Source organism: Chiloscyllium punctatum, chromosome 4 (genome assembly GCF_047496795.1).
Source record: "Chiloscyllium punctatum isolate Juve2018m chromosome 4, sChiPun1.3, whole genome shotgun sequence".
NCBI classification, from domain to species: domain Eukaryota; kingdom Metazoa; phylum Chordata; class Chondrichthyes; order Orectolobiformes; family Hemiscylliidae; genus Chiloscyllium; species Chiloscyllium punctatum.
In genome coordinates, this window is record NC_092742.1 from 38,526,673 (window position 1) to 38,551,653 (window position 24,981).

Genomic DNA, 24,981 nt, shown 5'->3' on the forward strand with positions numbered 1-24,981 from the left:
CAGTGAATAAGATAAATTTCAATATTACATCTGGTTTAAAACCTGTTATAATGACGCAGGACTAATTATTATGAAACAATGTACAAAAGGAAAAAGTGAAGTTTCTCAAAAAAAAAATCTGTCTGCATTTTTTTCAGAAACTACTGCAATGTGTTTTGAGCTTTGATACTTTGGGTGGTAAAGATTCCATTGATTTTAAACCCTTATACTTGCATATTCATGTTTTGTAATCTTAAAAGTTTTGTTATCCTCCATCTCATTCTTTAATTGTATGGGTGGTTTTATTTGTGAAAAGCAACCGTGAATCATTTAAAATGGAACAACATGGAGTCAGACAGCCAAACCATATCAGCTTTCTACCTCTATATTCGTAACACATTCAATTAAAACTCCAAATGAACTCAAAATTGAGCTCGGTTCCTTAGCAGACTTTTGAGTAATTGATCCTAGATACTATGAATAATCAATCTCAGACACTGGTTTGTATCTTAAAGAAAAAACTTGGCAATTTATTAACTTTAGCAAAGTAACATTAAACACAAAAAAACTAATTGGTCTATGCCTTAAGCCAAAAATGTTTTTTTTAAGCCTATTTACACAAAGGGCAGACAACCAAACAAACATAGTTGAGGGATAAATAAAACAAAACTGGCGAGGTGATTTAAATTGTTTATATGATGCATTGTTTCGCAAATCATAGAGAATGGCACCTTGGTTGATTTTCTGAAGGTGTTGATGAGAGTCACCTTTGTACTTCACTCAAATAAAAGCAGTAATACTTAAACATTTGTTTTCTATTTGCTGAGTTTTCAAGGGCTGCTCATGAGAGGTTAGGCAAGGAGATTTCAAATTATCTTGTTGCATCAAGAGCCTGATTTCTTCTCTCAGAAAGCACAGTCAAAAATCCAATTCAAACTCTGACCGCTCCCTGACTGACTGACTGCCTCCTCCATGTGGTCCCAGTTACCATTCAACATCTGCTATCTGCTTAAGCATGAAGCCTTTTCCAGACTTACTGGAATCAATTCCAAGACACTGACCTCATTAATAGCCACTTCTGCTATCTGTCTAAAACAATGCTCTTCCCTTGTGATGAAACATCTGCAGAACCTTTTGATCAGAAACGAACCTGCAATTAACTTCCAGGACTAGTCTCATGAGTAAACAAAAGCTTGTTTGGTTTGTTTTTCTTTTTAACTTTTGTGTTAAAATTCATCTTTAGCTCACAGTTCGCAGTTCCAAACTAAAAATTGATGAAAGAATAAAATGAAAATAGTGAAAAATCAACGAGGGCTCTAACAGGATGGATGATCTAAGATCACTAAAGAACCATCTCAGTGAAGATTGGAATCATATAAGGCTGTAATACTACACCTCCCCTAAACCAAATTATCCACAGCCATAGAGATAATTTAGACAGAAGATTTAAAAATCTTCTACATATGGTTTTTCAATGTAAAACCAAAGTTACTCTAAATTGGATCATTTAGTTTCATGATGGTGATGACACTTGTATGTGCACTCACTCACAAGCTGTTGACACCCTTTCTGCAGCATATGAAAAATTCCATGAAACTTCCAGAAAGCTTTGCCAATCTGCATCCACAGCATAACACCTCTCCCATTGACTGAAAATCAGCAGAGATCCTGGAAAATGTAAACCGTTTTCCAACTCTTGAGAGTCATTGTATCAGCTGTGCCTATAGCTAGCTGAGGGATAAAAGTATGGGAGGATTGGGATTTGAAACCTGTCAGTCAAGGTTTGGTTTACTGGGTAGAGTGATTTCCAACTTCCTATATTCTTCAGAGATTTGAACTTTAGAAGCGTTTCCCCTGACAGGGAGTGAAGACTCAGGAGGCACGCTGGGTTCAGGGCAAGTAGAAGTTTATTCATGCAGAAACCGGTTAAAGCAGGGAGAAGGCCAAAGGATCCTCCCCTGAGGCCAGCCTCGGAAGGGAGGTTTGTGACACACTCTAACGTGTGGAGTAAGTGCAGCATTTTTATACATTTCTGTACTGTAATGATCACATACAATGTAGTTCTAGCCCTTCCCTCCTAATCCATACACCCAATCCTGTAAAACACCTAATCAGTGATTGACATCCCTATAGCCAGCTTCAGGTTCTCATGATCTCATGGTGTTTAACAGGCACTATAATCTCTAGGCTTTAGGATTTTTCTTTGCATCCTATTCATTTGCATTCCAAAGGTAATTGTTACACTCCTTCGGGCCCCTCAGGCTGGCTTTATCTGTGGATTAGTGGTGCTGGAAGAGCACAGCAGTTCAGGTAGCATCCAAGGAGCTTCGAAATCGACATTTCGGGCAAAAGCCCTTCATCAGGAATGACTGTTTGAATTCTCTTATTTATTGTATCGCCTACTGTTCTTATCGAATTCAGTTTTTCATCGTATATTTCCTAATGTCTTAGTGTGAAAATACAAAAGTTAGTTTTAACTAGTTGCTGTAAGATTTGTAATTTTGATTTCTGTTACAAAGTTAGTTATAAAGTGTTAAAGTCAAACAACTATTTCTATGTCAGCATTTTATGGTTAATGGGCTGCGAGCAATCTATTTTGTTCAGGGTGTAAAAGAAGTCATTTTCCTACAGCGAGTTAACTTCACACCTAGGTCTAAATGCTTTTTCTTTAATATATTTTAAGCATTGGTTATATGCATGTATTTTGTGTTGAAACCTACCCCTATTATTGTAAGAAATCTTTAACTGGAACCGATTGTTTTGAGTAACTTTAAAGGAACACGATAACTTGAGCTGTCATTCTGATAGTTGCTTCGGGATTCGATAAGTTATATCTTGCAGGAGAAAGTGAGGACTGCAGATGCTGGAGATCAGAGCTGAAAGTATGTTGCTGGAAAAGCGCAGCAGGTCAGACAGCATTCAAGGAGCAGGAGAATCGACGTTTCGGGCATGAGCCTGAAGAAGGGCTCATGCCCAAAACGTCAATTCTCCTGCTCCTTGGATGCTGCCTGACCTGCTGCGCTTTTTCAGCAAGTTATATCTTGCACCTGGTGTTTACCCCTTTAGTGACATAATCACCCTTTCATTAATGAAGGTCAGAGTTGGTTGCTTGTATGCTGGTATGCTCTTAGTCAGAAACTGTCTAGAATAGTGAACTTATGGGCTTGGAGTGAGTTTGTTTAAAGATGTTGCTTTCTTTAATTAAAGGCTGGAACAGACAGTTAGTCTTGCTTATTTTCCCTCAGCCATCTTTTGTTCTAATTCTAAGGCAGGCTGCCTCATTTTGTGAGAGCAAATATGGGTCATTTTGTTGTAAGCAGGCACCAGAAAGCACTGGAGAAATACAGTCAGTGGTACCTTCACAAGATCCTCCAAATTCATTGGCAAGAAATGTAGTCCAACATCAAGGTGCTAGAATTCAAAATCTGTTCTGTTAGGTGGGACGTTTTTCTATCCTTGACATGAATCCTCCAAAGTAGCTGTTCTGCCCTGAACTTGTCTTTCTTAGGAAATGCCCATGTACACATGGGAAATACTTCAGAGTTGTTTCAAAGCATTCCTGAAAAGATGAAACCATCCTAGTGGCTGTCCTGTCTTGTGACTGATTGAAGGATAATTCAAGAATGCTACAGAACTCATCAAAAGACTTAGCATCCAGAAGCAATGTTGACTTTTTGGAGGGAGCACAGAAACCTCCAAACAAAACTGTGTTCCTAACACTTCCAGCATCACCTGCCTCTCCATATAACAGAGTCTGTAGATCACTCATTGGACTTAAAGGCCACTCCAGAATCCAGCAAGCCAGAGTAGAAGCAAGTCATTCTTGATTGAGTGACCACCTAAGGAATAAATTGAAAAAGTATTACCATGTGACATAGTATTTAATAATTTGGATAGCCATTTGTGTTGTCCCATTGTGTTCAGATTGTTTCTCAGCAGAAGCAAATATTTAACAGAAGTTTTTTGGTTCAGTTTAAAAAAAATTGCAGGATAAATATTTTGCATCTTCTGCAGTAAAAGTTCTAGTTTAGCTTGTGAACCATTTTAATCACTTTGTTTAAATATGTGAAATGGATTGTGACATTTAGTAAATGCCATGACCTTGGTTTTTGTTCTAAGTTATGTCATTAGGATTTGATTTGATGTATTATATCTACTGTATTCAATATTTAGTGCTTTGTCCTGCCATTCTAGATCAAGTTTGATCATCTATCTCAATACTGTTTTCCATGCATCCCTTGATGTCATCTATGTTTTAGAATTCTATCAATTTCTGTCTTGAATGTAGTACAGCATTTACAGTCTTCGGGAATATAGGATTGTAAAGATTTGCCACTCTCCAAGCGAAGACATTCCTTCTGTTTTCAGTCCTAAATGGCTTGCACTTATGCTGAGATTATATCCCCAGTACTAGACACCCCAGCTAGAAGAAATACCCTTTCTGTTATAAAGAGAACAAAGAAAATTTACAGCCCAGGAATAGGCGCTTCGGCCCTCCAAGCCTGAGCCAATCCAAATGTACTTTCTAAACCTGTTGGTCAGTTCCTAAGCATCTATATCCCTCTGCTCCCCACCTACTCATGCATCTGTCCAGATGCATCTTAAATGAATCTACTGTGCCTGCCTCTACTACCTCTGCTGGCAATGCTTTCCAGACACCCACCACCGATAGCATTAATGCTGAGTGTGTGGTACTGGAAAAGCACAGCAGGTCAGGTAGCATCCAAGGAGCAGGAGAATCGATGTTTCAGACATAAGCCCTGCAGGAATGTCCTCTTTCTCCTAACATTAATGCTGTAAATAGACTCATTTCTGATTACAGATGGGAACTGCCACGTTTTCAAGACCAAATGAAAATCTATGTAAAGACATCCCGGTCAGCAATCAACAGTCTGTATCTCATGGAATAGTTCCACTAAAGGTTCTTGTGGACAGTCGTGAAATCCCCTCTGGGCCAAATCTGGTCTCCTGTTTACGCATTAAGCATGGCATCAAGGTTGAGATTTGTAATCTCAGTGGATGTGATTATATAGTGAGCAACCGGATGTCTGTAGAAAGGAAATCCTTTTCAGAGTTTGCTAACAGTACAAATCGAAGTAAGCTTGTTGACCGTATTCAGCATCTTCAGGCCATGTTTGAACGTGTGTGTATCATTGTGGAGAAAGATGGAATGAAGCCAGGTGGGTAGCTCTTATGAATTTTATTTTATGATTCTCAGATGCCTCTTAACTAATAATAACAGATGCCTCTTTTGCTTCCTTTCTCGTGAGTATTTTATCACCCTCGTTCAAAGTTTGTAAATTACCATTGCCATATCACAACATTTTCTATTTGGATGAATATATTTAAGACATGAATACAACTTTGTTGCCCTAACACCTTTTTCCAATATAAACACAATGCAACATGCCAACTGTGACTTTGAGAAAGTAGCTCATCTTGGCACTCATTTCAGAAATCTGCTGTTCAGAAGTATAATGGAGATTGGTTGTTAATGTGTCCTTCAGTAGAGAGAATGTATGAATAGATTGTTAAATGCTGTAAATATTTTTCTGATCTATCTGTTCAGAGATGTTATTACACAACTCTGGAGCAGGTGGGACTTACATCCACATCTTCTAGCTCAGAGGTAGGGACACTACAATTATGTCTCGTGCTCCCTTTTGTTAAAAGCTGTAGCGAGTCAAACCAAATTGTTTTACCTGCTGAGATTTCTACATCATTCCCTAGGCTTTTGACAGTGTATGGTGCAAAAGTGACTAGTCAGTTTGATTTGTGATGCTATTTTTATCCTTGCCTCCCACACTATGATGTAGAGACTTTTTTGGCATAACCATATACCAACTCAAGAACATGAGCGTGCACACAATCAATTAATGTTTTTAATTCACAGATGTAACCTTTTCACTGTTGTCTTCTACTAATGCTAAAAATGAAAGTTGTGTTCTTTCTAATGTGCTTAAATGATATTTTATTACATATCGCCAAATAATTTTGGTTTGGCTATGATGCACAGTATGTTATTTTACCACAAAATATTAATTAATGCACCTTTAGAAGTTGCATTCAAAGATGACTAAATTGATAAACGTTCTTTGTCAATCTTAAAAATTATTTTGAAGAATTATTTGTCATTGAAGCAAAAGTGAATTGTGCTAAATTCTCTATATTTCAATAAACTACAGGAGATATAGCTAGGATATTCCAGAGAACCAGATACTATGATGGGTTGCTAACATCTTTGACTGTTGCTGGAATCCGAATCTTGTTCAGCTCTAGTCAGGAGGAAACGGCAGGTCTGATTGCTGAACTTGCCCATGTTGAAGAAAGGAAGAATGCAGCTATTACTGTCCCACTGGAGGTTCATGGTTGCTGGCAACAAGTTTTACAGTTCTACCTCAGCATTCCTGACATCAGTTATGTAACAGCTTTAAATCTCTGTCATCGGTTCAACTCTGTGAAAGAAGTAGCCAACAGGTAATTTTACTTCTTGATTTTGACAGGTTATGTTGTGCTTCATTATTTTGCCATGTGCAGCTTGGCATGGAAACTAAACAGGAGAATGAATAATTGAGAAATGGCAGAAATATTAACTAATTACCTGTACTTTATCTCTGATAAATGCTGATACACAGTGCAAGTAAACATGTGTTGTGTAATGAAAACAGAAATGAGATATCTGCAATTTAAATAGAGGTGAAATATGAAATGATCAAAATTGTAGGATAACTTCCCTTTTCAGCTTACATCCTTGCATTAAAAAAGAATCTTGGATATAGTTAACAAAGACAACTCATAGTTTTAATAATGTGTTGATGAAATGTATTATGCCAGAGGACTTGTGTGTAGGTAACATAAGACCTGTATCTGAGAAGAAAGACAGAACCTGTCTGCTGAATTATAGTCCAGTCAAGTTAATATTGGTGATAGGAAAGGTAATAGAATTTCCAGTAAGGGAGAAAATAAAAAGGTATCCAGAAAACACAAAACGGCCAGCATTGATTCCAAGAAAGAGTCTTTACTGAAGAATTGTTTTGAAGAGGAAAATGAGAGAATAGAGTGATACAGTAGATATAATTTATCTAGATTTTGAAAACATCTAAAATAACAGATTGCATAATAACAAACAAAACCAGAGAATATGGAATTAAAAGACCAGGAGAAGAATGAATTTAAGAAGTGTTTAATTCCAAAATTATGGTTGATAGCATATTTGATGAGTATAATCAAATACTGAGGAGAACTTCAACACAAGATACTCTAATTTGTAGAAATAATTGGTAAATTGGTAGTAATAGATAAATGTAAATTCATACAATAAAGGAGTTGCATATTTAGTTCATTTGATTCGATGGCTACTTTGCAATGCAGAGCAACATCCAAGCGTAGGTAGCACTCCATACCGGCTTGAGCTTACTATGAGGGTCTGGAGATATGGTGACCCTCAGGTTAAACAACCACCAGTCATTTCTCTCTAATGAGCGAATATCTCTAAGATCTGGTAAGAGCATGGTGACTAACCAGGGCTCTTGTGGTGCAGTGTGATGGGTTTAGGTGTGTCTATTTTAATGCAAGAAGTAACAAGAATAAGGATGATTAATTTAGAACATTGATCAGTACTTGGAACTATGGTGTTGTGGCTATTACGGATACATGGATATCACAGGGGCAGAAGTGGTTGTTGGATGTTCCAGGGTTTAGATGTTTCAAAAGGAATAGGAGGGGAGGTAAAAGAGGTGGCGGAAGTGAGATGGTTTGTCGACAGAGTCCGTATGGGTGCAAGTCAGAAACAGGAAAAGGACAGTCACTTTATTGGAAGTTTTCTACAGACATCCCAATAGCAACAGAGACAAGGAGGAGCAGATTGGGAGGCAGATTTTGGAAAGATGCATAAGTAACAGGGTTTTTGTCATGGGTGACTTCAACTTCCCTAATAAAATTGGAACACCTCAGTTCAAATAGTTTGGATGGAGCAATATTTTGGTCAGGTGTGTCCAGGAAGGATTCCTGACTCAATATGTAAATAGACCAACTAGAGGGGAGGCCATATTGGATTTGGTGCTTGGTAACGAACCAGGTCAGGTGTCAGATCTCTGTGATCACAACTCCCTGACTATTACTATAGTTATGGACAGAAAAGCAGATGATGGTATGGGAAAGTATTTAACTGGGAGTGGGGTATTTACAATGCTATTAGGCAGGAACTGGGGCACGTAAATTGGGAAATGCTCTCAGGAAAATGCAAGATAGAAATGTGGAGGTTGTTTAGGGGGTACTTGCCGATAGTGCTGGACAGGTTTGTCTCACTGAAGCAAGGAAGGGATGGTAGGGTGAAGGAACCTTAGGGGACAAGGGATGTAATACATCTAGTCAAGAGGAGGAAGGAAGCTTATTTAAGGTTGAGGAGGCAAGAATCAGACAGGGCTCAAGAGAACTACAAGGTAGCCAGGAAGGAACTGAAGAATTGATTTAGAGTGGAAGGGGGCATGAAAAAGCTTAGATAAATCAGATTAAGAAAAATCTTAAGGCATTCTACACTTGTGAGGAACAAGAGGATGGCTAGAGTGAGGATAGGGCCGATCAGGGATAGTGGAGGGAACTTGTGACTAGATTTGGAGGAGGCAGGGAGGACCTTAATGAATAACTTTGCTTCATTATTCACTGCTGAGAGGGACCTTGATGTTTGTGAGGACAGTGTGAAACAGGCTGATGTGCTCGAAAAGTTAATGTTAAGAAGGAGGATGTGCTGAAAATTTTGAAAAACGTAAGGATAGATAAGTCCCCTGGACCAGACAGGATAACCCAAAGGTTAGTATGGGAAGCGAGGGGAAAAAGGTTGCTGCATCTTTGGTGATGGTCTTTGCATCCTCACTGTCCACTGGAGTAGTGCCAGATGATTGGAGGGTGGCAAATGTAATTTCATTGTTCAAGAAAGGGAATAGGGATACACCTGGGAATTACAGACCAGTCTGTCTTATAGAGTCATAGTCACAGTGATGTACAGCATGGAAATAGATCATTCCATGCCAACCAAATATTCCAACCCAATCTAGTCCCACCTGCCAGCACCTGGCCCATATCCCTCCAAACCCTTCCTTATACCCATCCAGATGCCTTTTAAATGTTGCAATTGTATGAGCCTCCACCACTTCCTCTGGCAGCTCATTCCATACACTTAACCACCCTCTGTGTGAAAATGTTGCCCCTTAGGTCTCTTTTATATCTTTCCCCTCTCACCCTAAACATATGCCCTCTAGTTCTGAACTCCCCGACCACAGGGAAAAGTCTATTTATCCTATCCATGCCCCTCATGATTTTAGTAACCTCTATAAGGTCACCCCATAGCCTCAGACGCTCCAGGGAAAACAGCCCCAGCCTGTTCAGCCTCTCCCTATAGCTGAAATCCTTCAACCCTTGCAACATTCTTGCAAATCTTTTCTGAACCCTTTCAAGTTTCACAACATCTTTCCAATAGGAAGGAGGCCAGCTATGCACACAATGTCTTGTACAGCTGCAACATGACCTTCCAACGCTTGTAACTCAATACTCTGACCAATAAGGGAAAGCATACCAAACACCGCCTTCACTATCCTATCTACCTGTGACTCCACTTACAAGGAGCTATGTACCTGCACTCCAAGATCTTTGTTCAGCAACACTCCCTAGGACCTTACTATTAAGTGTATAAATACTGCTAAGATTTCCCAAAATGCAGCACCTCCCATTTTTCTAAATTAAACTCCATCTGCCATTTCTCAGCCCATTGGCCCCTTTGATCAAGATCCCGTTGTAATCTGAGGTAACCTTATGTTGGTGGTAGGCAAATTATTGGCGAGGATTCTGAGAGATAGGGGTTATGATTAGTTGGAAAACCATAGTTTGATTTGAGGTAGTCAGCATGGCTTTGTGGGGGGCAGGTCATGCCTCTCAAGCCTAATTTAAATCTTTGAGGATGTGACAAAACACATTGAAGGTAGACCAATGGATGTGATGTACATCGATTTTAGCAAGGCGTTTGACAAGGTTCCTCATGGTAGGCTCATTTAGAAAGTAAGGAGGCATGGGATACAAGGAAATTTGGCTGCCTGGATGCAGAATTGGCTGGCCAATAGTAAACAGAGGGTGTTAGTAAATGGAGAGTATTCAGCCTAAAGAACAGTGACCAGTGGTGCTTTGCAGGGATCTGTTTTGGGACCTCTACTCTTTGTGATTTTTATAAATGAGAGATCTTGGAGTGCAGGTTCATACCTCACTGAAAGTGGTGTTGCGGGTAGGTAGGATAAATGAAGGAGGTGTTTGGTATGCTTTCATTTATTGGTTAGAGTATTGAGTACAGGAGTTGGGAGGTCATGTTGCGGCTGTACAGGACATTGGTTAGGCCAATGGAATATTGTGTGTAATTCTGGTCTCCTTCCTATCAGAAAGATGTTGAGTTAGTAGGCGCAACATCGAGGGCCAAAGAGCCAGTACTACTCTGCAACTTTCTAAGTTCGATGTTCTTTGAAGGTTGGTGGACTGGTGGATAGTGTGGAGGGCTGTTGTAGGTTGCAATGGGACATTGACAGATAACAGAGCTGGGCTGACAAGTGGCAGATGGAGTTCAACCTGGAAAAGTGTGAAGTGATTTGTTTTGGAAGGTAGAATTTGAATGCAGAAAACTGGGTTAAAGGCAGGATTCTTGACAGTGTGGACGAACAGAGATATCTTGGGAGTCTGTGTCCATAGATCCCACAAAGTTGCCACCCAAGATTGACAAGGTTGTTACGGTGTATGGTGTGTTAGCTTTCATTAGCAGGGGGATTGAATCTAAGAGCTGCAGGGTTATGCAGAGCGCTGGTTAGACCACACTTGGAATACTGTGTTCAGTTCTAGCCGCCTCATCGTAGCAAGATTATGGAAGTTGTCGAGAGGGTGTAGAAAGATTTACTGAAATGCTGTCTGGACTGGAGGACATGACTTATCCAGAAAGGTTGAGGGAGCTAAGGCTCTTCTCACTGGAGTGAAGAAGGATGAGAAGTGATTGATAGAGGCGTGCAAGATGATGAGAGGCAGAGATAAAGTGAATAGTCAGATTTTTCCCCAGAGCAGAAATGGCTATCACAAGAGGGCATCATTTTAAGGCAATTGGAGGAACTTTTAGAGGAGATGTCAGAGGTTAATTCTTTACACAGAGTGGTGGGTGCGTGGAATGCACTGCCAGTAGTGGTAATAGAGCCAGAAACATTAGGGACATTTTAGTGACGCTTGGATAAGCATAAGGATAATAGTAAATTGAAGAGAATGTAGGTTGCTTTGATCTTAGAGTAGGATAAAAGGTTGGCACAACATCAAGGGCTAAAGAACAGTACAGCACAGTACAGGTTCTATGTTCATACCCCTGAGCCAGGTGACTTGGGTTCAAATTATACCTGCTCCAGAGGTCAAGGAGGAATAGAAATGTATGGCATGGAAATGGCATTCAGTCAGACTCGTTTACACTGACCTACTCGAAGATCAAAGCAATCTCATACCTTGTAATTTACTATCATCCATGTGCTTATCCAAGATAAATACCGTAAATAAATCTAGTCCCATTTGGCCCATATCCCTCTAAATCCTTCCTATTCATACACTCATTCAGATGGTTTTTAAGTGTTGCAATTGTACCAGCATCCACCACTTCTTCAGGCAATTCATTCCATACATGTACCAACCTCTACGAAAAACATTTGCCTCTTAGGTCCCTTTTAAATCTTTCCCCTCTCACCTTAAACATATCCCCTGTAGTTTTGGACTCCCCCATCCCAGGGAAAAGACCTTGGCTGTTCACCCTATCCATGCCCTGTGATTTCATAAACTGCTTTAAGGTCACTTCTCAGCCTCTGACACTCCCGGGAAAATAGTCCCAGCCTATTCAGACTCTCTCTGTAGATCAAACACTCCAACCCTGGCAACATCCTTGTAAATCTTTTCTGAACCCTTTCAGGTTTCACAACTTCCTTCCAATAGCAGAGACACCAAAATTGAACATTTTGGCCTCACTAATGTCTTGTGCAGTTGCAACATGACCTCCCAACTCCTATACTTAATACACTGACCAATAAAAGCAACCATAACAAATGCCGCCTTCACTATCCTGTCTACCTGTGACTCCGCTTTCAACGAACTATGAACCTGCAGTCCAAGGTCTCTCTGTTCAGCAACACTACCCAAGACCTTACCATTAAGTGTACACACCCTGCTCTGATTTGCCTTTCTAGAATGTAGCACCTCACATTTATTTAAATTAAAGTCCATCTGCCACTCCATGGTCCATTGGCCCATCTGATCAAGATCACATTGGTCTCTGAGTTAACTTATTCACTAACCACTACACTTCCAGGTTTGGTGTCATCTGCAAACTTACTAACCGTACCTCCGATGATCACACCCAAATAATTCTGGCCCATCTTTAATTGTCCTTGAGAAGGTGAGCTGCAGTCCATGTGCTGTAAGTAGATGTGCAATGCCCTTAGGGAGTGAATTCCATGATTTTGACATTAATACTTTTGTACATTTTAGCAGCTCCACTAGTACAGCATATGATATGATACAGGTTTTTAATGGTTTATCTGCTGTAGTACATCTGGGTTTAATCAATTTATCATGGTGGAATTGTAATACAATTTTTGTAATATATTTCATTCCGAGAAACTGTGGGTAATTTTAGATTTGGTTAGTAACGTAAGGCAAATAGTGGTATTGATTCAACTGACCACTATATACAACTCCAAATTTTTGTTTCTACCAACCAACTTCATTAGCGTGACAAGGACAAAATCAGTTCCATAAACACAAAACTAAATTATCCTTAAATACTAACCGTTTATCAGAAATTTTCTAAATGTTGAACAAGTCTGCTAAAAACAGAAAACCTGAGGTTTAATTTCTGCCACAGTTAGTACATTAGTAACTAATTTCCATAACTTGTTTATGCTAATTGTATATAAAAATACACTTTTGTATGAGAAATATAAATTATCTTAAATTACAGGTTTCTTGACATGTCAATTAATTTTCCAATCTTACTAGTAGCAATCTTTTTACCATCAGATTACCTAGTCAACTAGTAAACGTTGCTATATAATGCATATGAGGTTTGATTGCTTAAGCCAGGTTGTCAATATTCACAAGGAAATTCTACAGACTAAACGGAATTGATACTTGGAGTAATGATTCGTAGAATCATAGAACCTTACAGTACAGAAAAGGCACCAGTCACACATTCCTACAGTAAGCCCACAGCCTTGAATGTTACTGTAGGTCACAACATCTCTGAACAAGTTGATTAGAAAATATCTAAATACCACCCAGTAGCCCTATGATCTTTTGGGACTATGGTGACTTTGCTAAAGAAAATTTGAATGGGATCGAGAGGCAAAAGAGTCTGAGAACAAATACACAAGTCACAAAGTCCAACAGAAGAGCAAGCCAAGCACAATTTTTACTTTGTCCTTCTAAAAATAAAGAAATTATGATAAACTAATATTGAACCTGCCATTTTGTAAAAGGTTTATAAAGTCATAGAGATATACAACATGGAAACAGATCCTTCAGTTCAGTTTGTCCATCCAACCAGAAATCTTAAATGTAGTACCGTTTACCAGCCTCTTCCACTTCTTCTGGCAGCTCATTCCATATAAACATTACTTTCTGTGTGTAAAAGCCTCCCTTTAGGTCCCTTTTAAATGAGGCAGCAAGGTGGCACAGCATTTAGGACCTGGGTTCGATTCCAGCCTCTGGCGACTGTCTGTGTGGAGTTTGCACATTCTCCCCGTGTCTGTATGGGTTTCCTCTGGGTGCTCCAGTTTCCTCCCACAATCTGAAGATTTGCAGGTTAGGTGGATTGGCCATGCTAAATTGCTGATAGTGTTCAGGGATGTATAGGTTGGGTGCATGTGTTAGGGTTGAATGTAGGAGAATGGGTGTAGGATACTCTTCAGAGGGTTGGTGTGGACTTGTTGTGCCAAAGGGCACATAGTAGGAATTCTAATGTTGGAAATTTTTAAAATCTTTTCCCTCACACCTTAAACCTATGCCCTTTGGTTCAGGATTCGCCCACACTGGAGAAAATACCTTCTCTATTTACCCTATCCATGTCCCTTGTGATTTTATAAACCTCTAAGATGACCCCTCAGCCTCTGATGCTACAGGAAAAATATAATCAATCTATTCCGTCTTTTCCTAGAGCCCTCCAACCCTGTAAATATTTTCTGAACCCTTTCAAGTTTCACAACATCCTTCCCATGGGAGGCACACCAGCATTGCACGCAATATTCCAATAGTCACCTAACCAATGTCCTGTGCAGATGCAACATGACCTCCCACCTTTTTTACTTAAGATACTGACCAATAAATGCAAGCATACCAAACACTACCTTCACTATCAAGGTGACTCGACTTTCAAGGAACTATGAACCTGCACTCCAAGATCTCTTTGTCAGCGATGCTCCCCAGGACCTTACTATTAAATGTATAAAACCTGCCCCGATTTACCTTTCCAAAGTGCAGCACCTCACATCTGTCTCAACTTGATTAGATGGGCCAAGGGGCTGAGGAGTGGCAGATGAAGTTCCTGTTGTGCTCTGAGATGACCACCTTCGCTATCCACTACACCTCCAATTTTGGTGTTGTCTGCAAACTGACTAACCACACCTCCTATGCTCACATTCTAAATCATTTATATAAATGACGAAAAGCAGTGGACCCAGTACCGATCCTTGTGGCACACCGCCGGTCACATGCCTCCTATCTTAAAAGCAACCCTCCACCATCACACTCTGTCTTCTACCTTCGAGCCAGTTCTGTATCCAAATTGCTAGTTCTCCTGGTTTTCAGTGTCATCAATCAAGTCACTGAAGACTTTTTAAAAAAGAATTGAGGATAGTATCAAAAATGTAGAAATATACCTCTCGGGCAAGGATGCATACGTTAGGTCTTTTTTGAAAAGTATGGGATGTAACATAATAAAGATTTCATTTAAAATTCTGAAAAGTTTTGATAAAGTTGATGCAAATTGTCTCCACTTGCATAGAGCAAAACTACAGGCCATCAGTATAAGATAGTCACTAAGAAATTAACCACAGAATTCACAAGAAACTTCTCAATAACTTAGAGTGGTGAGAATATAGGACTTTCCATCTCTGGGTCTGATTAAAAAGTATGGCATGGGTACATTTAAAGGAAAGCTGGATAGGCATATGAGCCAGAGGGAAATAGCAGTCCAGGATAGATTCAGAAGAAGAAAGATGGGAAGGAGTCTTAAATTGATCAAAATTGCGGGTACAGGGGCTGGCTGAATTGAAAGGCCCGTTCTGTGCTGTCTCCTATCGACTGTAATTTAATTTTTAAAGATAGAAAGCCAACTTTGTGCAACTGATTTGATCTAATTGCAAGCTTATAGATACATTGTCAAAGGGAGGTAAAGATTCTACATGCCCATGGAAATGTGTATTTGTCTGCTTGTGATGTGTTGTCCAGATATCAAATATCTGGACACCACATCACTGCTTCTTGCAAAGTTGCCTTTATTCTTTTAATAGCTGTTATCTGGAACCACATCATAGTTCCAAAAATTATCTCAATCCAAATTCCAGCATTTAGTGTGACAGTCCTAGGATGTTTGTTCTCTACTTTAAACATTCTAAAAAGAAATTAGGTATCTTTATAATGACTTGAGCACCTGTGTGTGTGAATGTCAGAGAGAGAGAGACAACAGACCTGGAGATTCTTCCCACGCAGATGTTGCCTGGCTCAAGTGTTTTTAGATAAGTGCAATGGACAGGGAAGAAGGTTAGCTCAGAGTAGATCAGATTAGCCAATGGGTCGATGAGAAATGCTGCATTTTGGTAGGGCAAATCAGGACAGGATGTATGCACTTAAAAGTCCTGAGGAGTGCTGCTGAATAAAGAGACCTTTGTTTGCAGGTAAACATGGTGGTGATTGGTATGCTTGCCTTTATCAGTCAATGCGTTGAGTACCCAAGTTAGGAGGTCATGGCTATGCAGGATATTGGTTGGGCACTTTTGCAATACGGCTTTCAATTCCAGTTTCCCTGCTATAGGAAAGATAGTGTGGAACTTGAAAATGTTTGAGCTATAGGGAAAGGCTGAATCACCTGGGGCTATTTTCTCTGGAGTGTTGAGGCAGAGGAGTGACCTAATAGAAGTTTTTAAAATTGTGAAGGGCATGGATAGGGTGAATAGTTAAGGTCTTTTCCCCAGGGTAGGGGTGTCCAAAACTAGAGGGGCACAGTTGAAAGTGAGAGGGGAAAGATTTAAAAGGGAGAATGTTTTCATGCAGAAGGTGGTAAGAGTATGGAATGAACTGCCAGAGAAGGTGGTGGTGGAGGCTAGTACAATATTTAAAAGACACCTGAATGGTTTTATGAATAGGAAGCTTTTACAGGGATGTAGTAAATGGGATTAAATTAATTTAGGATATATGAATAGGTTGGATCAAAGGATGAGCAGACAAATCTGTGTCCATGTACATAGATCCTTGAAAGTTGCCACCCAGGTTGACAGGGTTGTTAAGAAGGCATTCAGTGTTTTAGCTTTTATTAATAGAGGGATCAAGTTCCAGAACCATAAGGTAATGCTGCAGCTGTACAAAACTCTGGTGCGGCCACACTTGGAGTATTGTGTACAGTTCTAGGATATTGCCTGTTATGGAGGGAAGGTCTTACGAGGAAAAGCTGAGGGCCTTGAGGCTGTTTTCGTTAGAGAGAAGAAGGTTGAGAGGTGACTTAATAGAGACATAAGATAATCAGAGGGTTAGATAGAGTGGACAGGGAGAGCTTTTTCCAAGTATGGTGACAGCAAGCACAAGGGGGCATAGCTTTAAATTGAGGGGTGATGGATATAGGACAGCCGTCAGAGGTAGTTTCTTTACTCAGACAGTAGTAAGGGTATGGAATGCTTTGCCTGCAATGGTAGTAGATTAGCCAATTTTAAGTACATTTAAGTTGTCATTGGACAAGCATATGGACGTACATGGAATAGTGTAGGTTAGATGGGCTTCAGATTGGTATGACAGGTCGGCGCAACATCGAGGGCGGTGCTGTAATGTTCTATCTATCTATCTATTTCCATGTTGTACATCTCTGATTCTTCATGTTGTCTTCCTCGTTACACATCTCTCCTAGTGGTGACTACTTTTAAAAACAAGGTACAATTGTGCATTGAAAAAAATCCAGGATGTCAAAGTTTATTTTATTATTTATTAGTTGATTAAAGAATTTTAATATTTTTAAACTATTGTATACTACATTGGTATTACACTTCTTGAGGTATGCATTTTATTTGTTGTGAAAGTCCTTTTTATTTGATAAATTTATAGTTAATGTTATTATTTTCATTCATTCTAGTTCAGTGGATGAAATAGCATCTCGAGGAAAGGTTAGTCACCGCCGAGCTGAAGAAATCTACCGATACCTTCACTATGTATTTGATCGACAAATGGTACCTGATCATCTTGGACTATCTAACCATAAACAAAATGTACAGCTATAAATATAATTGGCGTAATGTGGGCATCTTTAAATGCACTTTATTTCCGTAGTGCTTCATAACTGATGTATAAATTATGTAAATAAAATCTTTCAACAGAATTTTATCAGCATATTCAAATATTATCATTCAATGACCTATAACTTAAAAAATCAAGTAAATTTAGTCAGACGAACAACTAGTTACAAAATCCGTTAGATTGAGTGCTTAATTTAGATATCTTTAGATTTAAGATGTTTCATATTTGCTCAGTTATTTAACTTAATGAATTCAATATTAACTCTATTTTGATTAAACTGTTACTCAAACATTGTTGGTGGCATCGATAAATATTAAGCAGCTCTGAAAAATACAATACTCATTTGACTCTTCATCCTTATTTGCAGTTTCTTTCCAAAAAAACATTGTTTCCATCAATTTCTGTAAATAAACACTAATGGTCTCGACACACACACAAAATGGAGGTCCGAAACAGCATCTAGTTTACATTCAAATTGTTAAATACTTGATTCAGGTTATGGATCAGCCAATTTGCCTGCAAGGAATGCCTTGAGTAGTTCTGGATAGTTAGGTGTCCCCCAACCTGTCACAGGATCCCAAGACTGAGAAGCACAGAATCCCTGCCCTTCAACTTTTTCATCCAGACAGCCCAACTGGCATCCTGTAGTTACCTTATGATTTAAAGAGAAAATTGAGAATTCACAATTAGCAATGTAACAGGAACACTTCTAAATATAACATTTTCAAAGTGGTATTTTAATACTATTTTCCAGCCTTTAATGTGTTGTACTGTGCTCTTTGAAAGTTAAAGGTATTTCTCCAGATTAACTTTGAATAATTAATTTGCTTCTACTTTATAATGTTATGCTTAGATCTTAATGAGTTATTAGGCAGGTGATAATTCCAGTACTACAGAGCAATGAAGTGTATCTGTCCTGGTTCAACTTTGAGTTCTATTAAACTCCATTATCTGTGTTCTGAATTTAAACACAATACTGCGATTTTGGGGAAGACTAAGCTTTTGTTTAAGCAATTTTGCCAATGTGAACATTTTATTCATTATACAGCGAAGTAGATACCCATTAAACTGAATAATTTTCTTGTGTGTAAGTGTTGAGGGGAGTCTAATCAAAACTCTTCCTGTGATGCTTGGTTTCATCCAGCCCTGGAGATGTTTCTAATTTTAAGCCTGCCAGTCCACTCAGAACTTCCTCTCTGTCTATGCTAGCTTCTTTAAGTATAATTTTCTATATCCACATTATCCCTCTCACTAGTGAACACCGATACAAGATACTCGTTTAGACTCCTACTTGCATCTTCTGGCTCCACGCACAAATTACCACTGTGGTCCTTAAATGGGCCCTACTCATCCTTTCATCAGTTTTCCCTTGCACATTCTGTACTTTGAGGGCTTCTGCTGTTTTCTGCCCTCAGTATTTACATAACCCTTTGTTTTCCTTTGTCCCATCTGCAGGGTACACAGGATTTGTTGGACCCATACTCTCCCTACTACTTTCCTAAATGTGCCCCACTGCTTTGACAAATTTACCTAATGTTATGAAAATGTAGTGGTGTACCGTACCTTTGAGAGTTGAAAAGCTAACAAGGACTGACAAAGTAGAGAGATCTGAATAAAGTAAGAATGTAACGCTTGGGAAACAAAAATAAATTCAAATTCGGCCAATCAGTTTAAATTATACCACAAGATACCAAAATCCAATCAAATTTGAATTTAGTATTTTGATAATAAAACCAGACATTTTGAACAGTTAGAAGGAGAAGCTACCAACAAGTACAAACTGTTAACAGAACAGCTCTTTGAAAGGTAACTGTCTATAAGTTTGTGCAGAACATCGAAACAGACCTACAGAAAATCTACAAAAGGAGAATTGACAAAGCTGACTGGTTTTTTGAAACGTGATTTTTAAACAAAAACCTTAATCTGATTTTTTAAACATCGGACTAGTTAGTAGGAGATAAAAGATAGGTTTAAGAAAAAGTAGTTGTTGGTTTTAATATTGGCAGGTTTTGAGAAGATCTGTAGCTCAGGTTGAGCTTCTCTATGTAGGCTTGGTTCGTTGAGCTGGAAGGTTCATTTTCAGATGTTTCGTCACCCTACTAGGTAACATCTTCAGTGAGCCTCCGGATGAAGCACTGCTGATGTTTCCTGCTTTCTACTTATATGTTTGGGTTTTTTTGGGTTGGTGATGTCATTTCCTGTTCTTTTTCTCAGGGTGGTAAATGGGGTCCAAGTCAATGTGTTTGTTGATAGAGCTCTGGTTGGATGCATTCTGGCATAGTTCTTTGCCTCTTGTATTTTTAACAGATTACAGCGTGAGGTGAACGTTTTCTGTGTGGCTGGTTTAAATTAGCAGAGAGGTTTACTCAGTGTCGTAACTGTTTGCAGGCTCTCATCCACGATTTGAATAGGTTTCGACAAATCCAGACTGAAATTTGGACAGGTTTGAATAGATTTGGAGTATGAAAAAGCCCAGCAGATTTAAATGCTTGCAGATTAGCGTTCTAGATCTTAAATTATCTCACCTGTGTTTTATTTAAATTTCAGTGACTTGTGGTTGGTTAAATTAGATTAGATTAGATTACTTACAGTGTGGAAACAGGCCCTTCGGCCCAACAAGTCCACACCGCCCTGCCGAAGCGCAACCCACCCCTACCCCTGCATCTACCTCTACCCCTTACCTAACACTACGGGCAATTTAGCATGGCCAATTCACCTGACCTGCACATCTTTGGACTGTGGGAGGAAACCGGAGCACCCGGGGGAAACCCACGCAGACACGGGGAGAATGTGCAAACTCCACACAGTCAGTTGCCTGAGGCGGGAATTGAACCCAGGTCTCTGGCGCTGTGAGGCAGCAGTGCTAACCACTGTGCCACCGTGCCGCCCTACATTAAAAGTGAGAAAAATGGCTCTTAAAATTGCTAGAGAGGTTCTGGGGTTTGAAGATGATTCTCAGATTTGCCAAAAAAGTTAAAGAAATAGGCCAAACTTTTAGAATGAGCAAAGAAGTTAGATTTCGATTTAACCAAGAATAAAAGTAAAGCTGAAATTGTAAGGGAGTCACTCAAACACTTAAGTGTGTCAGATAAACAGACAAGTGCAGTAGAGTTAGAAAAACTTAAATTACATTTGAGGAAAATGGAGTTGGAAAAAGAGAGAATTTGAACTTGACTTTACTGACTAAGTCACAACCTCAAGTTAACAGGATGCAGATTAAAATAGAAGGTAGTGATCTACACGAATATGTCAAAACACTGTCATATTTTGAGAAAGATGTTGAAGCCTCCTTTATTTCATGTGAAAAATTGGCTAGGCAGATAGTGGTCAGAGGATTTATGGGTAATGCCATTTCAGACGAAACTGGTAGGTAGATTTAGTGAGGTAGTTGCCACACTTCATAATCTCTTGATCCCTCATATGACAGAGGTCAAACGAGCTCTTTTAAGAGCTTATGATTTGGTACCAGAAGCGTATAGACAGCTGTTTAAAAACATAAAGAAGGAACCAGGTCAGAATTTATGTTGAGTATGAAAGAATTAAACATAGTCATTTTGATAGCCGGGTCCGGGCTTTAAAGATGGAGAGGACCCATGAGGATCAGAGAGTATTCTGTTGGAGCAGTTTAAAAACTCACTTCCAGAGATAATAAGAATTCATGTAGATTAACAGAAAGTTCAGGAAGTGAGAAGGGCAGCAGTGCATAAGACAAGCTTCCAGCCAGAATTTTATCCTGTGAGGGATAGAAGTTTCCTCCACCACGAAAGAAAGAGTAGAGTACACTGTGAAGAGTTCACCACCTGTTTAAAAAAGAAGCCCAAGAGGGTGGAAAAGAGGTGAAAGGCCTCAGGTGTGCCAACAGTGGTAAAGTGGGATTTGTAAAGTCACAGTGCTGGTAGTTAAAGAAAGGCACTGTGGGAAAAGACGTGGTAAAAGAAGTTAAGCCAGTGGCATTAGTAAAGGAGACCCCAAGAACAGCCAAGTAGCTGTAGGAGAGTGCACAGCCTACTTGGGCTGGGTATGGACTTAGTACCTGATCTCTGTGGGTTAAGCTTACTCAGGTGAATTCTTTATAAAGAACAGGATGAGAAGGACAAGTAGTTATAATTTTGAGTTAAAGAATTTAGCCAGTCTCTATTAGTAAGAGATGAACAAATTTTCACCTTTTCTGATCCATTACCAGACAGTGTGGTAATTTGTGGGATAGATGGGACAGAAATTTAGCATTCCCCTATGTAAGACCAGGTTGGAATACTAACTCAATTTCGAGGGAAGTAAGTGGGAGTGATTGGCAGAGTGTCAGTTCCAGGAATCCAGTTTGTTCTTGGGGATGATTTAGCAGGATCCAAGATGGGAGTGATATCCTGTGTTGTGGAGAAGCCCAAAGATGACCAAGAAACTGAGGATTTAAAAGAAAAATATTCTGGTATTTTTCCCAGACTGTGTAGTAACCAGATCCCACTATCATTAGTTTTTGCTTCATGCTGTGACTTAAGAGTAAGATGAACGAGTTGAGGTTCAGTTAGCGAACACCCTTTTTGATTTAATGGTGCAGGAAAAACCTGAACAGGCAGAGGGTCAGACAGAAGTGTTGAGTCCTGAAAGGCTAAGGGATTTGCAACAGAAAGACAAGATCATAAAAGATACAGATGTGGATGCGTACTCTGAAAAGGAGGCAAAGGTTATTTTTGGAAAGATAGCATCCTAAGATGGAAATGGAGACCACGGCAGTTAGTGCAGAGGTGAAACAGGCTGAAATGCACCAGATTATGTTGCCAGTAGTATAGACAGGAACTACCTGTAGGTGATCACAGAGGGGTATGAAAGACTCCGGCTCAGGTACAAAAACATTTTTATTGGCTTGGAATGCACAAGGATGTGGTTAACTCTTGCCATATGTGTCATACATGCTAAATGGGAGATAAGCCAAGGGCAGTAACAAAACCAGCACCTTTGTTGCCAATTCCTGCATTTGAAGAACCTTTCACACTGGTTATAATTCATTGTGTAGGTCCCCTCACAAAACTAGAAGTGGGAACCAGTACTTGTTAACCATAATGGATGTGTCTACCAGATTTCCAGAGGCAATTCCCTAACAGTATCAAGGCAAAAAGGGTGGTAGAGGAGTTGTTAGCTTTCTTCTTCTGGTATGGGCTACCCAGAGAGATTCAGCTGGACCAAGGGTCAAACTTTACTGCTAGGTTGTTTAAGGAGGTTATGGATAGCTTAGGTATACAGCACTCTCGGGAGCATAGAATGCAGTTGAAAGGTTTGTTATGGCAGTATGAGGACATCTAAGAATTAGATGGGGAGGACTAATGCTGTTCTACATAAATACTGCTCTCTGTGGGCTTAATCCTTTCAAAGCCAGACAAGTCCGGAAGGAGGTGGAGACAATGCTTAACAACTGAGTTAGAGCAAGTGGAGTTTGCCGATCGTCTTAGTTCCCAAACTGGACAAGAGGCAACAATTGTGTGTGGATTATTGGAGGTTAACGTCATTACAAAATCTGACTTCTATCCAATACCAAGATTGGACCAAACAATGCTAGGAGCCATTCGACCATTTGAAAGCATTATTAACCACCACACCAGTTTCAGCTACACCAAACCTTTAAGTTGCCATTGATGCTAGTGACATTGGAGTTGGAGCTGTACTGCTACAGGAAGATGAGGATGGGATTGAATTGCCAGTTGGTTACTTTTCAAAGAAACTCTATATCCTCCACGATCAAAAAAAAAAGAACTATTGAGTTTGGTACTGGCCTTGCCTTACAACATTTTGTTCATGACCTACACATTAATGTGTCGGAGACTGACGTGCATTCTTGTAACTCTGAAGACAAGGATATGAGACTATGTTGTTGCAGTCTTATGCCACAGACTTTTAATTGATATATCGTACATGTTGCAGGTCGTAAGAATGTAATCACGGATTTAATTGAAATAGTGACCTCTGGCATAGTTCTTTGCCTCTCGAATTTTAACAGATTAAGACGTGAGGTGAACTTTTTCTGTGTAGCTGGTTTAAATTAGCAAAGGGGTTTACCCCCTGTTGTAACACTAAGCATCTGTTCTCTGTGCACTCTGGTTGATTTGGCTAGTTCTCATTAAACTCTTTCTGTCCCCACATTGTAGATTAATGGCAGGTGGAATTTAACCCTGATAAATGTAAGTTAATTCAGTTTGGAAGTACTCAATAAATGGCACAACACTAGGAAGCTCAGTGGAATACAGGAATGTTGGGGTGCTTGTTCACGGATCTCTGAAGGTAGCAGGATAGGTTAGTAAGGTAGTTGTGACATAGATTAGAAGAGCTGTATGGAACTTTGGTTATACCAGAGCTGGAGAACTGTGTACAGTTCTAGTCACCACACTAAGATTACCAACTTTTGAGTGCTGTTCTTTCATCTACTTCCTAAATTCTCCTTTTTCTACCTGTGTTGTTGGTGCTGGTCTGTACCACAATCTGTTTGCCCTCCCCTTTCAGAATACCCTGGCATGGAGCTCTGCTACTGAGAGTTTCATTAAGTTTTTGAACCTGTAATGTGTTTTGAGTGACAGTGTTCCTTTTGAGTTACACTATTCACTTCTTGATTTTCGCACATCTTTGATTTCGAAGTCTTCTACTATGAAAATAACTAAAGTCCCACCATTTTCTTGTATTCAGACTTTCTCTCAAAAGATTAACACCAGCTTTAGTTACTCTCTTCCGATTTAAATATTTGTAGAAAGTTTGTTATCAGAGCCCTCAGATTTAATTTCATATGTCCCAATTATCAGTCAAGAGTGGTGCTAGAAAAGCACAGCAGGTCAGGCAGCATCCGAAGAGCAGGAAAATTGATGTTTCGGGCAAAAGCCCTTAATTTCATAAAGGCGAAAGAAAGTATTCCTGATTATCAGCCTCTTCTAAAGCCTTCTTCCTCACTAACAACCACAGAAATATTTGTTCATTCTCCAATTTTATAATCAGTCTCTAAACCCCTATTTATACCTGAATCACTGACAACTACAAAGAGCCAGGGCATTGCCTTATGGAACACAATACATATTAATAATTAAAATATCAGGCAATAAAGAGGTGGCAGCAATTTAGAATTAATAATCTTGTTTTCACTTACATCAAAAAATGCTCCAGTTATGCCTTTCTCCTGTAAACTGTAAAGCAATGGATTAACAAAACCAAGAGCTGGAAGACCTTTCTGGAACCGGCGATCATTTATGAGGGCCAAGATCCCACTAAAGACTGGGGTTGAGGCCTGCAGAGAAAAACAAAGTTACGCAATTCCATTAAATAAAAAGTCATTTGGCAAATTAATTAGCTTTCCAGATCTTCATGAATTCAGTCAATGTACCAATCCATAGCAATGATTGAACTCGAAATATGATGAACATGGACCTTGTGGATAAACTCGATCTTTGACTTTCGTGATAATTTTTATATAACAGCTTCCCA

General features: G+C 39.4%; 2 protein-coding genes across 4 annotated transcripts in view; one reads left to right on the forward strand and one right to left on the reverse strand.

The window, feature by feature from the left end:
• Positions 1–17,521, forward strand: part of fancm (FA complementation group M) — a 176,952-nt gene extending 159,431 nt beyond the window's left edge. For 2 of the 3 annotated variants that reach the window (XM_072568440.1, XM_072568443.1), the window contains 3 exons: positions 4,802–5,159; positions 6,165–6,456; positions 17,366–17,521. In XM_072568440.1, the coding sequence (XP_072424541.1) occupies positions 4,802–5,159; positions 6,165–6,456; positions 17,366–17,510 (795 nt within the window). In that variant the 3' untranslated portion in view covers positions 17,511–17,521. Of the gene's footprint in view, positions 1–4,801; positions 5,160–5,548; positions 6,142–6,164; positions 6,457–17,365 lie in introns of those variants that run through there. The other variant, XM_072568442.1, reaches the window with a different exon arrangement.
• A 501-nt stretch (positions 17,522–18,022) lies between these two features.
• tpp1 (tripeptidyl peptidase I) overlaps positions 18,023–24,981 on the reverse strand; it is a 35,079-nt gene continuing 28,120 nt past the window's right edge. Inside the window, exons 12-13 of the mRNA XM_072568450.1 lie at positions 24,647–24,784; positions 18,023–18,178 (exon numbers count right to left, since the gene is read on the reverse strand). Of these exons, the coding sequence (XP_072424551.1) occupies positions 18,023–18,178; positions 24,647–24,784 (294 nt within the window). The remainder of the gene's footprint in view (positions 18,179–24,646; positions 24,785–24,981) is intronic.